Source organism: Salmo salar, chromosome ssa21 (assembly GCF_905237065.1).
Source record: "Salmo salar chromosome ssa21, Ssal_v3.1, whole genome shotgun sequence".
NCBI lineage: Eukaryota > Metazoa > Chordata > Actinopteri > Salmoniformes > Salmonidae > Salmo > Salmo salar.
This window is the reverse complement of record NC_059462.1, coordinates 41,947,658-41,965,646: the sequence shown is the minus strand read 5'-3', so window position 1 is coordinate 41,965,646 and position 17,989 is coordinate 41,947,658. Positions and strand designations below refer to the sequence as shown.

The 17,989-nt window shown below is 44.9% G+C and overlaps 1 protein-coding gene across 6 annotated transcripts in view; it reads left to right on the top strand.

Annotated features, from left to right (window-relative positions):
- The window catches only part of LOC106582334 (diacylglycerol kinase beta-like), a 181,520-nt gene that overhangs the window by 99,984 nt on the left and 63,547 nt on the right, over nucleotides 1-17,989 (top strand). For all 6 annotated transcript variants that reach the window (XR_006761218.1, XM_014165320.2, XM_045704807.1 and 3 more), the window contains 2 exons: nucleotides 174-263; nucleotides 8,802-8,962. Coding sequence is in view for 5 of the 6 variants with exons in the window: in XM_014165320.2 (XP_014020795.1) it covers nucleotides 174-263; nucleotides 8,802-8,962 (251 nt within the window). In the remaining variant the exon portion in view is untranslated. The remainder of the gene's footprint in view (nucleotides 1-173; nucleotides 264-8,801; nucleotides 8,963-17,989) is intronic.

Sequence of the window (17,989 nt, the reverse complement as noted above, 5' to 3'; positions counted from 1 at the left end):
ACATGAACACAGTAAAATATTTCCACCTTCATAGCTGTGAGTGTGTGTGTGCCTGAGTAACATAGAACACTATAATACTATACTGTACAGTACTCTGGCTACACCTTAATGTTCTTTCTCCGAAATCCATCAGAATTGTAATTATTATCTTATCATTATCTGTCCATCTGCAGACAAGGCCAACTTTGCAAAAGATCCCCCTGTTGCCATCCTCCCTCTGGGCACAGGGAACGATCTGGCAAGATGTCTACGCTGGGGCGGAGGTGAGAAGCTGTGTGTGTGTGTGTGTGTGTGTGTGTGTGCATGTGTGAGTGTGTACATAGATCACAGTGTGAGTATTCTTTTACTCACTGAAAGCTCCCATCAGCAATATTTTCCTCAATATCTTCACAATGCACATGTTGTGTTTTTGTGGTTCTAAACCAGTGGAGGCTGGTGGGAGGAGCTATAGGAGGACAGGATCATTGTAATGGCTGTAATGAAATAAATGGGCGGTATCAAACACTTCACACATATGGAAACCACATGTTTGACTCTGTTCCATTAATTCCATTCCAACCATTACAATGAGGCCGTCCTCCTATATATCCTTCCACCAGCCTCCACTGTTCTAAACACATCCTCATAGAGCTAATTTGAAAGTGTTCTATAATGCAAATCAGAGTTATTATATAATCCCTGCTTGCCATTGACTGGGCCTGTTTTTGGGCCAATGATTGCGACCCTGATTATGACTGACTGCTTGACCTGGCCCTGGCTTGTGTAGAGTAGAGACCAGCCGAGCACTTTAGCCAGGCAGCGGGCTTATGATCTGATGTTTGGAAACTAAATGGACAATTAGTTCCCAGGGGCTTTTTGACCAAGTACCAGTTGAATACATTATCTTCTCAAAAAAATATTTTTAAAAGCAAGTAGATTCTTTCTGTGAAGACATTTAAGTGTTATGACCATATTTATGGATTGTACAGTAGTAGATACAAAAGTTGGGACTGTGAGGGAAGTACTGTGTCACAGTGGTCTGTTTGTAGAAACATATTGCACATGCATTTTAATTCCTAGCATAGTAAACCAATCATCTAAATTGTGTTTGGTGACACAATCTCCTATCGATCTCCTATTAACTGGCAGATGTTATATGACAGATGTTTTAGGCCTGTTTTGTAACTATATCAGTCAGGACTGGGCTGTATGTAAGCATATGTGTGCATCACGTATAGTGGAATATGCTTGTATGCGAACATGGAAGAGCATGCTATTGTGCCATAAGTAGTCGGTGAGCTTTTTGTTAAATCTTCAGTAGGCTAATTGGCTTCTTACATTACATCATCATTGCCTTCTCCCTCTGTGATTTAGGAAATGTACATGAGGGTGGAAAAGTGTGAGCTCAGTCTGTTGGAGAGCACACGGGGGGAAATGCGTGTCATCACACATGGGCCTCGGCTCTCAGTGTCAACGTCCCCTGATGCAGACCTGGGTACACACTTTATTTTTGAAAAATCGAACAAAGTTCCATTATTTGAAGGATTTCTGATATTACATGAACCCAGGTCTGGAGCACAGGAGGGGGAACAAGTTTCATCACACATGAACCCTGGCTGTCAGGATGGGTCGCCATGTGAGTGTTAAAGTCCCCTGGTGCTCTGAGTGATGGGTCCTCATTAGACGCTCACGCCTCCATGACAGCCACTGGTGTAACCCTAACACCCCGGTCCACCTCTCAGCAGTACTGATCACAGTCATCATTAGAGTAATTGTGGTTCAGACCCACTTGGTCTCCAACACAGAGGACCCGCTCACCGGAGCCCCCCAGGGTTCGGGAGTTCTATCCCATGACACAGTATAATGATGACTCTATTGTGTATGCCTCTACTGTCTACCTCTACACTCACACTGTTGATGCTGGGTTATTGAGATGAGATCCAGCGGGTCAGATCAGAAGACTGGAGGCAAGGTTTAGTAGGGGAGTGGCTTTTAGATAGTTATTTTTAGCCACCCATTAGAGTGTATGTCATTCAAATTCATCTGTTCTGTTGTATAGTTATCACATGTTAAGGTTGAACATTTACATTTTTGTAGCTTCAATCAGGCTTACAGAAATGTATAAAATCCCTAAAAGTTTATGCAAATCCCGTTGTTGGGAAAGATACCACCTTATTACAATATGTAATAAGTAATCTTAATACTCTAAAAGAATTTGTAAAATGCAAAAAACTCTCACAGGTTGCCAATAAGATCTATCTGAAAGCCACACCCCTAATAAGCCACGCTTCCTGAAATAACTTTATATTACAGTCGTGGCCAAAAGTTTTGAGAATGACACAAATATTAATATTCACAAAGTTTGCTGCTTCAGTGTCTTTAGATATTTTTGTCAGATGTTACTATGGAATACTGAAGTATAATTACAAGCATTTCATAAGTGTCAAAGGCTTTAATTGACAATTATTATTCTTTTTATTTTTTTATTTAACCAGGTAGGCTAGTTGAGAACAAGTTCTCATTTGCAACTGTGACCTGGCCAAGATAAAGCATAGCAATTCGACACATACAACAACACAGAGTTACACATGGAATGAACAAAACATACAGTCAATAATACAGTAGAAAAAAGAAAACAAAAAGTCTATATACAGTGAGTGCACATGAGGTAAGATATGGGAGTTAAGGCAATAAATAGGCCATGGTGGCAAAGTAATTACAGTATAGCAGTTACACACTGGAATAGTAGATGTGCAGAAGATGAATGTGCAAGTAGAGATACTGGGGTTCTAAGGAGCAAGATAAATAAATAAATACAGTATGGGGATGAGGTAGGTAGATAGATGGGCTGTTTACAGATGGGCTATGTACAGGTGCAGTGATCTGTGAGTTGCTCTGACAGCTGGTGCTTAAAGCTAGTGAGGGAGATATAAGTCTCCAGCTTAAGTGATTTTTGCAGTTCGTTCCAGTCATTGACAGCAGAGAACTGGAAGGAAAGGCGACCAAAGGAGGAATTGGCTTTGGGGGTGACCAGTGAGATATACCTGCTGGAGCACATGCTATGAGTGGGTGCTGCTATGGTGACCAGTAAGCTGAGATAATGTGGGGCTTTAACTAGCAGAGACTTGTAGATAACCTGTAGCCAGTGGGTTTGGCGACGAGTATGAAGCGAGGGCCAACCAACGAGAGCGTACAGGTCGCAGTGGTGGGTAGTGTATGGGGCTTTGGTGACAAAACGGATGGCACTGTGATAGACTGCATACAATTTGTTGAGTAGAGTGTTGGAGGCTATTTTATAGATGACATCGCCGAAGTCGAGGATTGGTAGGATGGTCAGTTTTACGAGGGTATGTTTGGCAGCATGAGTGAAGGATGCTTTGTTGCGATATAGGAAGCCGATTCTAGATTTAATTTTGGATTGGAGATGCTTAATGTGAGTCTGGAAGGAGAGTTTACAGTCTAACCAGACACCCAGGTATTTATAGTTGTCCACGTATTCTAAGTCAGAGCCGTCCAGAGTAATGATGCTGGATGGGCGAGCAGGTGCGGGCAGTGATCGATTGAATAGCCTGCATCTGTGTAGAGGTGGATCAGAGAATCACCAGCAGCAAGAGCAACATAATTGATGTATACAGAGAAGAGAGTCGGCCCGAGAATTGAACCCTGTGGCACCCCCATAGATATTGTCAGAGGTCCGGACAACAGGCCCTTCGATTTGACACACTGAACTCTATCAGAGAAGTAGTTGGTAAACCAGGCGAGGCAGACATTTGAGAAACCAAGGCTGTCGAGTTTGCCAATAAGAATGTGGTGATTGACAGAGTCGAAAGCCTTGGCCAGGTCGATCAATACGGCTGCACAGTAATTTCTCTTATCGATGGCAGTTATGATATCGTTTAGGACATTGAGCGTTGCTGAGGTGCACCCATGACCAGCTCTGAAACCAGATTGCATAGTGGAGAAGGTACGGTGGTATTCGAAATGGTTGGTAATCTGTTTGTTAACTTGGCTTTCGAATACCTTCGAAAGACAGGGTAGGATAGATATAGGTCTGTAGCAGTTTGGGTCTAGAGTGTCACCCCCTTTAAAGATGGGGATGACCGCGGCAGCTTTCCAATCTTTGGGAATCTTAGACGATATGAAAGAGAGGTTGAACAGGCTAGTAATAGGGGTTGCAACAATTTCGTCAGATCATTTTAGACAGAGAGGGTCCAGATTGTCTAGTCCGGCTGATTTGTAGGGGTCCAGATTTTGCAGCTCTGTCAGAACATCAGCTATCTGGATTTGGGTGAAGGAGAAATGGTGGGGGCTTTGGCGGGTTGCTGTGGAGGGTGCCGTGCAGGTGACCGGGGTAGGTGTAGCCAGGTGTAAAGCATAGCCAGCCGTAGAGAAATGCTTATTGAAATTCTCAATTATCGTGGATTTATCGGTGGTAACAGTGTTTCCTAGCCTCAGAGCAGTGGGCAGCTGGGAGGAGGTGCTCTTATTCTCCATGGACTTTACAGTGTCCCAGAACTTTTTTGAGTTTGTACTACAGGATGCAAATTTCTGTTTGAAAAAGCTAGCCTTAGCTTTCCTAACTGCCTGTGTATATTTGTTCCTAACTTCCCTTAAAAGTTTAATATCACGGGGGCTATTCGACGCAAATGCAGAATGCCACAGGATGTTTTTGTGCCTGTCAAGGGCAGACAGGTCTGGAGTGAACCAAGGACTAAATCTATTCCTGGTTCAAATTTTTTTGAATGGAGCATGTTTGTTTAAGATGGTGAGGAAGGCCTTTTTAAAGAATAACCAGGCATCCTCTACTGATGGGATGAGGTCAATGTCATTCCAGGATACCCTGGCCAGGTCGATTAGAAAGGCTTGCTCACAGAAGTGTTTTAGGGAGCGTTTGACAATGATGAGGGGTGGTCCTTTGATCGCAGACCCATTACGGATGCAGGGAATGAGGCAGTGATCGCTGAGATCTTGATTGAAAACAGCAGAGGTGTATTTGGAGGGCGAGTTAGTTAGGGTGATATCTATGAGGGTGCCCGTGTTTACGGAGTTGTGGTTGTACCTGGTAGGTTCATTGATAATTTGTGTGAGATTGAGGGCATCAAGCTTAGATTGTAAGATGGCGGGGTGTTAAGCATGTCCCAGTTTAGGTCACCTAGTAGCACGAGCTCAGAAGATAGATGGGGGCAATCAATTCACATATGGTGTCGAGGGCACAGCTGGGGGCAGAGGGTGGTCTATAGCAAGCGGCAACGGTGAGAGACTTGTTTCTGGAAAGGTGAATTTTTAGAAGTAGAAGCTCGAATTGTTTGGGTACAGACCTGGATAGTAAGACAGAACTCTGCAGGCTATCTTTGCAGTAGATTGCAACACCGCCCCCTTTGGCAGTTCTATCATGGCAGAAAATGTTATAGATAGGGATGGAGATTTTAGGGTTTTTGGTGGTTTTCCTAAGCCAAGATTCAGACACGGCTAAGACATCTGGGTTGGCAGAGTGTGCTTAAGCAGTGAGTAAAACAAACTTAGGGAGTAGGCTTGTTAACATGCATAAAACCAAGGCTTTAACGGATACAGAACTCAACAAATGAGAGCACCTGGGGAGTGGGAGTGAAGCTAGGCACTGCAGGACCTGGATTAACCTCTACATCACCAGAGGAACAGAGGAGAAGTAGGATAAGGGTACGGCTAAAGGCTATACGCACTGGCCGTCTAGCACGTTCGGAACAGAAAGTAAAAGGAGCAGGTTTCTGGGCACGATTGCATAGATTCAAGGCATAGTGTACAGACAAAGGTAAGGTAGGATGTGAGTACATTGGAGGTCAACCTAGGCATTGAGTAATGATGAGAGAGACAAAGTCTCTAGAGACGTTTGAACCAGGTGATGTCATCGCATATGTAGGAGGTGGAACAACATGGTTGGTTAAGGCATATTGAGCAGGGCTAGAGGCTCTACAGTGAAATAAGACAGTAATCACTAACCAGGACAGTAATGGACGAGGCATATTGATATTAGAGAGAGGCATGCGTAGCCAAGTGATCGTATGGGTCCAGTGAGTGGTTGGGCTAGCTGGGGACACGGCGATTCAGACAGTTAGCAGGCCGGGGCTAACAACCTAGCAGTTAGTAGTCCGGGGCTAACAAGCTAGCAGTTAGCAGACAGGGGCTAGCAAGCTAGCAGTTAGTAGACGGGGTTAGCAAGAATGCAGTTAGCAGACCGGGGCTAGCAAGCTAGCAGTAAGCAGACCGGAGCTATCAAGTTAGCAGAAGGGCCTTTGGGGGACGTCATGCCCGAGGGGCCTGTTGGAATCCTCGGGCAGATTATGTCAGTATTCCAGTCGTAGAGGATCGGCGGGGTTCCGTGCCCCGTACCGGCTGTAGAAGGGGTCCGGATATTGTAGCCCAGGAGTGGGCTTTGGTGGTAGCCCAGGAGCTAGCCGGGCTAGCTTCAGGCTAATTGGTGCTTACTTTGGGATGGAAACGCTAGCCAGGAGTAGTCACCCGGGATTGCGGTTAGCTAGTTGCGAAGATCCAGATGAAAAGGTTCAGAGTTTGCGGTAAGAATCCGGGGATATGGAGAGAAAAATAGGTCCGTTATGCTCTGGTTTGAGTCACGTTGTACAAACTGGCGAGAGCTTTCCGAGCTTAAGGTTAGCTGATGACCGCTAGTAGTGGTTTACTGACTGATAGCTGATAGCTAGTTAGCTGGCTAGCTTCAGTTGAGGGATTCCAGATCCGAAGTAAATAGAAATACTTTAGAAGAAAAAAAAAACAGATCCACTTACATGAAGTTGATGCAAAGAGTCAATATTTGCAGTGTTGACCCTTCTTTTTCAAGACCTCTGCAATCCGCCCTGGCATGCTGTCAATTAACTTCTGGGCCACATCCTGACTGATGGCAGCCCATTCTTGCATAATCAATGCTTGGAGTTTGTCAGAATTTGTGGGTTTCTGTTTGCCCACCCGCCTCTTGAGGATTGACCACCAGTTCTGGGGAGTTTCCTGACCATGGACCCAAAATATCGATGTTTTGTTCCCCGAGCCACTTAGTTATCACTTTTGCCTTATGGCAAGTTGCTCCATCATGCTGAAAAAGGCATTGTTCATCACCAAACTGTTCCTGGATGGTTGGGAGAAGTTGCTCTCAGAGGATGTGTTGGTACCATTCTTTATTCATTGCTGTGTTCTTAGGCAAAATTGTGAGTGAGCACACTCCCTTGGCTGAGAAGCAACCCCACACACGAATGGTCTCAGGATGCCTTACTGTTGGCATGACATAGGACTGATGGTAGCGCTCACCTTGTCTTCTCCGGACAAGCTTTTTTCCGGATGCCCCAAACAATCGGAAAGGGGATTCCTTAGAGAAAATGACTTTACCCCAGTCCTCAGCAGTCCAATCCCTGTACTTTTTGCAGAATATCAGTCTGTTCCTGATGTTTTTCCTGGAGAGAAGTGGCTTCTTCTCTGCCCTTCTTGACACCAGGCCATCCTCCAAAAGTCTTCGCCTCACTGTGCATGCAGATGCGCTCACACCTGCCTGCTGCCATTCCTGAGCAAGCTCTGTACTGGTGGTGCCCCGATCCCGCAGTTGAATCAACTTTAGGAGATGGTCCTGGCGCTTGCTGGACTTTCTTGGGCGCCCTGAAGCCTTCTTCACAACAATTGAACCGCTCTCCTTGAAGTTCTTGATGATCCGATAAATGGTTGATTTAGGTGCAATCTTACTGTCAGCAATACCCTTGCCTGTGAAGCCCTTTTTGTGCAAAGCAATGATGACGGCACGTGTTTCCGTGCAGGTAACCATGGTTGACAGAGGAAGAACAATGATTCCAAGCATCACCCTAAATTTTGAAGCTTCCAGTCTGTTATTCAAACTCAATCAGCATGACAGAGTGATCTCCAGCCTTGTCCTCGTCAACACTCACACCTGTGTTAACGAGAGAATCACTGACATGATGTCAGCTGGTCCTTTTGTGGCAGGGCTGAAATACAGTGGAATTTTTTTTTTGGGGGGGGGATTCAGTTCATTTGCATGGCAAAGAGGGACTTTGCAATTAATTGCAATTCATCTGATCACTCTTCATAACATTCTGGAGTATATGCAAATTGCCATCATACAAACTGAGGCAGCAGACTTTGTGAAAATTAATATTTGTGTCATTCTCAAAACTTTTGGCCACAACTGTACATTAAGAAAGACCCAGCTGCATGTCAACCCAGCATGACAGTAAAAAATAACCAACTAATATTTAAATTAAACCATGTTTGGGTAATCCCAACAACCCACCATGTTAGGTTATTCACGTAACTGGCTTGGTCAAAATAACCCAGCGTGTGTTGTCCAATATTTACCCAGTGCTGGGTTACCAAAGAACCCAAATTGGGTTTTTTTAACACAGCATTTTTTTGAGTGTACCAATAGTCTCTCTCAGAGAGGCCTGGAGGTTAGGAGTTCTATCCCATGGCAGTGTACTTACTTACTAACTCCTCTTCATCCCCTCTGGGGCGTAAGGCCACAATGATGACTCTATTGTGTACATCCATACTGTCTGCCATTAGGCTGTTTTGTCAGTGTGAGGGTTTCAGATGTACTCCCTTCTCACCACTCAATCTTAGTTTTCTCTTTGCTTGCTTCTAGGAATCCAAGGCCTCTGACCTCACGTCAAATGGAATACAGAAAGCACTATGCAATTTGATGAATACTAGATCTTATTGAATTAATAAAACTTGTTCTGAGAGCCTGGGTCTGACAGTGTGAGTGACCTTAGTGTGTGATGGCTGTATCTCCCTGTGTCATGTCTCACCCGTCTCTCTGTCCTGTCCTGTAGGTTATGAGGGAGGCAGCCTGCTGAAGTTTCTGCGGGACATAGAACACAGTACAGATATGATGCTGGACCGATGGAACATCGACATTGTCCCTGTAGACAAGGAGGAGAAGGGAGACCCAGTCCCCAACTGCATCGTCAACAACTACTTCTCCATCGGAGTGGTGAGAGAACAGACTACACACACACACACACACACACACACACACACACACACACACACACACACACACACACACACACACACACACACACACACACACACACACACACACACACACACACACACACAGACAGACGCACTCACCTACTCACCCTCTGTTTATCAGATTCACCAGGAAATGTTTGTTGACATGCAGAACCAATTACATGCAGAACCAATTTTCAACTTCAAATTGTTATCCTTAAAAACGCACACACACACAATCCTACCTGCTTTTCCATATTCAGATCAAAACAGAAGCAGGACATAGGCCCAGTACTATGCTGCAGTATGGGATTGCATGGGAGTTAAACAATTTGCAGAATCACTGGTGGTTTCTAAGCCTTTCAAGCAGGTTAATTACTGTTTCCCCTTTTAAAGGGAAGGAATCAGCATCGCCATTGTCCCTGTTGCTTAGCAACCCTTTATCTCTCTACTCTCTACTACTTTGTTGAAACAAACTACCATGGGCTCATCCTCAAACGTATTACACTAGAGGGATCAGAGGGACGAGGTCAAATTAATTCTGTCTCAGTTCTTGTCTTGTTGTCTCTCTGTCAATCCCTGACACTTCAGATGGATGTTTCCTATATCTGTTATTAAAGCTACGGTTGCTTGACTATAAGGTAAGCAGCACCTCATTTGAAGGAAACAATCCCTTTTATGGTCTTTCCTGTCTTTATTTTCTTCAAGCCCACCAGGCATCACTGCACGGACGCCTAAAAATACACACCAGGAGTAGACAGTTGGACTAAGCCGAAGTGTGATTGGTACATAATATGTCTGGACCAATCACAGGTAGGATGAGGACCAGGGAGGAAGGGGCTAACTTGGCAGGGTTACCATGGACTACTGTGATGTTATGCAACCCGGCATCCCACTGGTCCCACGCCTGCCACATATTCATCAGGTTTCTGCCAAACACAAGGACTCTACCCTCTTGTTACTGCTGCATTATGGGTACACCCTAGCCAGCTGGTCCCAGATCTGTTTGTACTGTATAGACAACTCCTATGTGCTAATACAGATAATACAGCACCAACAGATCAGAAATCAGGCTAGGAACACTTTCAAAAGCAGCTTACTGATATCACTACTTGATCTCATAATGGTCAGCATATTGCTGACTGAAGGGAAAGACAACATGCTCTAAATATAATGTGGATTATATCAGCAAATGGCCAAGCCTTTGACCTTTCTATCTAGACAATGGATGTTTCTCCAGCATGTCATGCCTGTGTCAGAATGGCCAGGGGGTGGCCAGGGGGAGGGGACCCCCTCTATGTGATTCAGATGTGGGCTGGTGGGTGGTAGTGCCAGTGCCAGGAAGGTCCATACTTTGGTTGCAGCCACTGTCTAGTATCTACCCCGGCTGTACGCCATTTCTAAAGAAGGGCTGGCTATGTTTTAAACTGTTATTGATGATAGAATTGTTATTTACAGTCCATTTACTGTCCACTAAAATATAAATTCTGTGTTTCTCAGAGGACCTTTTAAGCTCAAATTCTGATCCGTTTGAAGGATTCTGTGTTTATGTAATCCACTTATACCAATGCTATTCAAATGTTGTAGATGGCACTATGATCCAATACGGCATGGCCTTTCCCCAGGGCAACAGATCGCATCGCAGTGACTCCAGCAGCCAGGGACAGATGGCTGCGTATCTGGGCACCAATGACACCTAAGCAAACGAGCGCTAGTACTGTGACTCAGTCACGCCATATCATGTCGTAATCATTGGCGGCCTAGAATCGGATTCAATATCCATACCCATATTGGGGCAGCGCTTCCTGCCATCACACTCACAGACCTTCCCTTCCCAAGGCCGGGGATTGGGTTGCCATGGCGTTGGCGCTCTCAAGGCCAATTTTCGAATCTCAACTGTCATCTGTTTCTTGCACAGTAAGTTAATTGTAGATGACATGGTAGTCGTAGTGACTGGGAGAACACTCTAGGCTGGAGATAAAGATGCTTTGTGGTATTGATATTTTGTTGTCTGCCTCAGATTACTTTGTAATGCTTTTGGGCATCAGTGCTTTGCATTAAGTAAACACTTAAGCTTGATCATATTAAATAACAAATGAAATCTAATAATCACACAACCTACATCCTAAGAAGAGTCGAACATAAATCCATGTTGAGAAGAGCTTCATATAAAATCTTGACTATAAAGTATTTTGATCTATCAAATTCCTGTTTAACAACTCTGGCCATTGTCAACTAAGTTTGATCTGGATACAATGACGCTGACTGAAGATTGTCTAGAGGAAACCAAGCCTTTAATGAGAAGGCTTCACTATACAGAGACTGCATTAATATTAACCCTCAGTCAGCACTGTAAACACACAGATCAGATTGGAGTGGAGTCTACATCACAGGAGGCTGCTGAGGGGAGGACGGCTCATAATACAGTGGGGGGGAAAGTATTTGATCCCTTGCTGATTTTGTACGTTTTCCCACTGATAAAGAAATGATCAGTCTATAATTTTAATGGCAGGTTTATTTGAACAGTGAGAGACAGAATAACAACAAAGAAATCCAGAAAAACGCATGTCAAAAATGCTGTTAATTAATTTGCATTTTAATGAGGGAAATTAGTATTTGACCCCCTCTCAATCAGAAAGATTTCTGGCTCCCAGGTGTCTTTTATACAGGTAACGACCTGAGATTAGGAGCACACTCTTAAAGGGAGTGCTCCTAACCGCAGCTTGTTACCTGTAAAAAAGACACCTGTCCACAGAAGCAATCAATCAATCAGATTCCAAACTCTCCACCATGGCCAAGACCAAAGAGCTCTCCAAGGATGTCAGGGGCAAGATTGTAGACCTACACAAGGCTGGAATGGTCTACAAGACCATCGCGAAGCAGCTTGGTGAGAAGGTGACAACATTTGGTGCGATTATTCGCAAATGGAAGAAACACAAAAGAACTGTCAATATCCCTCGGCCTGGGCCTCTATGCAAGATCTCACCTCGTGGGGTTGCAATGATCATGAGAACGGCGAGGAATCAGCCCAGAACTACACGGGAGGATTTTGTCAATGATCTCAAGGCAGCTGGGACCATAGTCACCAAGAAAATAATTGATAACACACTACGCCGTGAAGGACTGAAATCCTGCAGCGCCCGCAAGGTCCCCCTGCTCAAGAATACATATACATGCCCGTCTGAAGTTTGCCAATGAACATCTGAATGATTCAGAGGACAACTGGTGAAAGTGTTGTGGTCAGATGAGACCAAAATGGAGCTCTTTGGCATCAACTCAACTCGCCGTGTTTGGAGGAGGAGGAATGCTGCCTATGACCCCAAGAACACCATCTCCACCGTCAAACATGGAGGTGGTAACATTATGCTTTGGGGGTGTTTTTCTGCTAAGGGGACAGGACAACTTCACCGCATCAAAGGGACGATGGACGGGGCCATGTACCGTCAAATCTTGGGTGAGAACATCCTTCCCTCAGCCAGGGCATTGAAAATGGGTCGTGGATGGGTATTCCAGCATGACAATGACCCAAAACACATGGCCAAGGCAACAAAGGAGTGGCTCAAGAAGAAGCACATTAAGGTCCTGGAGTGGCCTAGCCAGTCTCCAGACCTTAATCCCATAGAAAATCTGTGGAGGGAGCTGAACGTTCGAGTTCCCAAACGTCAGCCTCGAAACCTTAATGACTTGGAGAAAATCTGCAAAGAGGAGTGGGACAAAATCCCTCCTGAGATGTGTGCAAACCTAGTGGCCAACTACAAGAAACGTCTGACCTCTGTGATTGCCAACAAGGGTTTTGCCACCAAGTACTAAGTCATGTTTTGCAGAGGGGTCAAATACTTATTTCCCTCATTAAAATGCTAATAATTTTATAACATTTTTGACATGCGTTTTTCTGGATTTTTTTGTTGTTATTCTGTCTCTCACTGTTCAAATAAACCTACCATTAAAATTATAGACTGATCATTTCTTTGTAAGTGGGCAAACGTACAAAATCAGCAGGGGATCAAATACTTTTTTCCCCACTGTAATGGCTGGGACGGAGCGAATGGAATTGCATCAAACACATGGAAACTGTGTGATGTATTTGATGCCATTCCACTAATTATGCTCCAGCCATTGCCACGGACCCTTCTTCCCCAATTAAGGAGCCACCAACCTACATGTACGTGTGGCAGGCACCTTGGGTTTCAACCCAATCCCTGAGCCCACTTCAATCCCACATCCCCAGAGAAAATGTCAACACTTCCTTCCCTACCTTGCCTTGCCCCCTTAACCCACCTGGGATTCAAACAATTCAGCCCCACTTCAGTCACACATCCCCATTGAAATCTCCAAGACTTCCCTCCCTGCCTTGCCTTTACAGTGGACATTAAAGGCACTCCATACACTCCTAAAGTGCATTACATTATCCCTGAGCCCTGAGTGATCCCATTCCCAACCATCACTCTGGAAAGAATCTGTGTGAAGAATTAGCGAGAGGGAAATCACACTATGTCAGCAGCCATTAAAGAAGTGTCCCCACCCCTTCCTCACACTTTCCTCACCCCAGCCCCTGAGGAAGCCGATCACTTCAGGGTGTGAGAGAACGATGAAACCTGACTATCTTTCCTGCCATCAACAAGCCATCTGCTCTCCAAGCGTGGCTCTCTAGCTAGCTATGAGAAGAAGAGAGGGCCTGGGAGTGCCTGGCTCTGGCCCCGTCGTGTAATGCTCTCTGGCCTTCTGGCTGGTTATGCGTTAGTTACAGCTACTTACCCACCATGCTACTCTATGGACTGTGGATCCGATCCACAGTGACCTGACCTGTGTGTCAACAGTAGTAGTAGTGCTTGCTCAGAGGACGGCCAGGCCAGGCCTCTAGGGAGGGTAGAGGAAGTGAAGGTTAGAGGGGGGTGGGGGGGGTGGGTGGGGGGGGGGGTTGAAGGGGGGAGAAAGAGAGGAATGAAGGGAGTAGTGCTGGCAACACACTGAAGGTCAGGGGAAGTATCAGTGACGGGAAGATAGTGGCTGCCAGGTCCGACCGGGTTACCTCGGTAATGAATGACCGTGCTGAGTGACACCTGGCCAGATAGGAGGGAAACAGCCACCTCCCCTCAACCTATCTGTCTCTCTGTCTGTGAACCCACATAGAAACCATACACACTACTGTACATGCACATATACACACTACTATACATACACAGATACATACTACTAGCTACAGTTGAAGTTGGAAGTTTACATACAACTTAGCCAAATACATTTAAACTCAGTTTTTCACAACTCCTGACATTTAATCCTAGTAAAGATTCCCTGTCTTAGGTCAGTTAGGATCACCACTTCATTTTAAGAATGTGAAATAATAATAGTTGTCACGTCCTGACCAGTATAAGGGTTATTTGTTATTGTAGTTTGGTCAGGACGTGGCAGAGGGTATTTTGTTTATGTGGTTCGGGGTGATGATTTATGTAGTAGGGTGTTTGATTTATTATTTCCGGGTTTTGGTCTATTTTCTATGTTTTGTATTTCTATGTTCTTTCTGGTTTGTTGTATGTCTATGTTTAGGTTGATGGGGGGGTTGGACTCTCAATTGGAGGCAGGTGCTTTCTCGTTGCCTCTGATTGAGAGTCCTATATATGGGTAATTGTTTGGTTTGGTGTTGTGGGAGATTGTTTCTTGTTTTGCCTGTGTGAGCATGACAAGACTGTTTTGTTGTTCGTGCGTTCTTCGTTTTGTTATTTTGGTGTTCTCTTTATTTAAAATAAATAACAAGATGAGCATCCACATTCCTGCTGCGTTTTGGTCCTCTATTCCCGACGACAACCGTTACAATAGTAGAGAGAATGATTTATTTCAGCTTTTATTTTTTTCATCACATTCCCAGTGGGTCAGAAGTTTACATACACTCAATTAGTATTTGGTAGCATTGCCTTTAAATTGTTTAACTTGGGTTAAACGTTTCGGGTAGCCTTCCACAAGCTTCCCACAATAAGTTGGGTGAATTTTGGCCCATTCCTCCTGACAGAGCTGGTGTAACTGAGTCAGGTTTGTAGGCCTCCTTGCTTGTACACGCTTTTTCAGTTCTGCCAACAAATTTTCTATGGGATTGAGGTCAGGGCTTTGTGATGGCCACTCCAATACCTTGACTTTGTTGTCCTTAAGCTATTTTGCCACAACTTTGTAAGTATGCTTGGAGTCATTGTCCATTTGGAAGACCCATTTGTGACCAAGTTTCAACTTCCTGACTGATGTCTTGAGAAGTCGCGTTAATATATCCACATAGTTTTCCTGTCATGATGCCATCTATTTTGGGAAGTGCACCAGTCCCTCCTGCAGCAAAGCAACCCCGAAATATGATGCTGCCACCCCTGTGCTTCATGGTTGGGATGGTGTTCTTCGGCTTGCAAGCCTCCCCCTTTTTTTCTCCAAACATAACGATTGTCATTATGACCAAACAGTTCTCTTTTTGTTTCATCAGACCAGAGGACATTTCTCCAAAAAGTACGATCTTTGTCCCCATGTGCAGTTGCAAACCGTAGTCTGGCTTTTTTATGACGGTTTTGGAGCAGTGGCTTCTTCCTTGCTGAGCGGCCTTTCAGGTTATGTCGATATGGGACTTGTTTCATTGTGGATATAGATACTTTTGTACCCATTTCCTCCAGCATCTTCACAAGGTCCTTTGCTTTTTTTCTGGGATTGATTTGCACTTTTCGCACCAAAGTACGTTCATCTCTAGGAGACAGAGCGCGTCTCCTTCCTGAGCGGTATGACGGCTGCGTGGTCCCATGGTGTTTATACTTGCGTATTATTGTTTGTACAGATGAACGTGGTACCTTCAGGCATTTGGAAATTGCTCCCAAGGACGAACCAGACTTGTGGAGGTCTCCAATTTGTTTCTGAGGTCTTGGCTGATTTCAAGGTAGGCCTTGAAATACATCCACAGGTACACCTCCAATTGACTCAAATGATGTCAATTAGCCTACCAGAAGCTTCTAAAGCCATGACATAATTTCTGGAATTTTAAAGGCACAGTCAACTTAGTGCATGTAAACTTCTGACCCACTGGAATTGTGATACAGTGAATTATAAGTGAAATAATCTCTCTGTAAACAATTGTTGGAAAAATTACTTGTGTCATGCACAAAGTAGATGTCCTAACCGACTTGCCAAAACTATAGTTTGTTAACAAGACATTTGTGGAGTGGTTGAAAAATGAGTTTTAATGACTCGAACCTAAGTGTATGTAAACTTCAGACTTCAACTGTATATATACACAGATACACACTACTAGCTATATATACACAGATAGACACTACTAGCTATATATACACAGATACACACTACTATACATACACAGATACACAAATGCACACTACTAGCTATATATACACAAATACACACTACTATACATACACAGACACACTACAGGCTATATATACACAGATACACACTGCTATACATACACAGATACACAAATGCACAGTACTAGCTATATACACATGTACACACTACTAGCTATATATACACAGATTCACACTACTATATATACACATTTACACATATACATACAACTAGCTATATCTACACAGATACACACTGCTAGCTATATATACACAGATGCACATATACACACTACTGGCTATATATACACAGATGCACACTATTATACATATTCAGATACAGATACAGATACACATCATATACAGTAAAAAACAGAGAACCCGGTTTAACACTAATTCAAATGAATCTAGATACCCTCACACAACTTCACACATCCTCACACAACCTCACATAACCTCACACAACTTCCCACAACTTCCCACAACCTCACACAGCTATACAAAGACAAGACACTGTATATAACCCCTAATGATACAAATGAACTCTGGAGGGAAGCAGCATGCATTGCTTCCATAAAAGCACACACTCCCATATTCACAGGAACAGGTCCCCAGCGAGTTGGGTTAACACCTGCTACCAACAGCTATGATGACAGGGGCACAGATGGACTCCACAGCGGCACAGCGGCTCTCTATGATAGGCTCGCTATGACCCTTTATGGACATGTAGCTCAAGAGTTCCAGTTCAATTTGACCGTCTTCATATCTCTTATTGAAACGCTGTTTCAATGGTGATTCTCCAGTGAGTTTATACCAGGCTTGATCTTAATTTGTGTCCAGGGGTTGAGAGATAGGGGAGAGATAGGGGTGAGCGTTGAGAGGGGGGAGTGAGAGGGAGAAAATAGGGGGGTTTAAAGGGGAGAATGAAAGGGGGAGATGGGGATAAGTTTGAGAGGGGGGGAGTGAGAGGGGCAAATAGGGGGAGGTTTGAGAGGGGGGAGATAGGGATTAGGGTTGAGAGGGGGAGTGAGAGGGGGAGATAGGGATTAGGGTTGAGAGGGTGAGATAGGGATTAGGATTGAGGGGGGAGTGAGAGGGGGAGATAGGGATTAGGGTTGAGAGGAGGGAGTGAGAGGGGGAGATAGGGATTAGGGTTGAGAGGAGGGAGTGAGAGAGAGAGGGGGAGATAGGGATTAGGGTTGAGAGGGAGGAATGAGAGGGGGAGATAGGGATTAGGGTTGAGAGGAGGGAGTGAGAGAGAGGGGGAGATAGGGATTAGGGTTGAGAGGGGGGGTGTGAGAGAGGGGGAGATAGGGATTAGGGTTGAGAGGGGGGAGTGAGAGGGGGAGATAGGGATTAGGGTTGAGAGGGGGGAGTGAGGGGGAGATAGGGATTAGGGGTGAGAGGTGAGAGGGGGGAGTGAGAGAGGGGGAGATAGGGATTAAGGTTGAGAGGGGGAGTGAGAGGGGGAGATAGGGATTAGGGTTGAGAGGGGGAGATAGGGATTAGGGTTGAAAGGGGGGAGATAGGGGTGAGGGTTAAGAGGGGGAGATGGGGTGAGGGTTGAGAGGGGGGAAATAGGTCGTGAGGGGGGAAATAGGGGTGAGGGTTGAGAGGGGGGAGATAGGGTGAGGGTTGAGAGGGGGGAAATAGGAGTGAGGGTTGAGAGGGGGGAGGTATGGGGA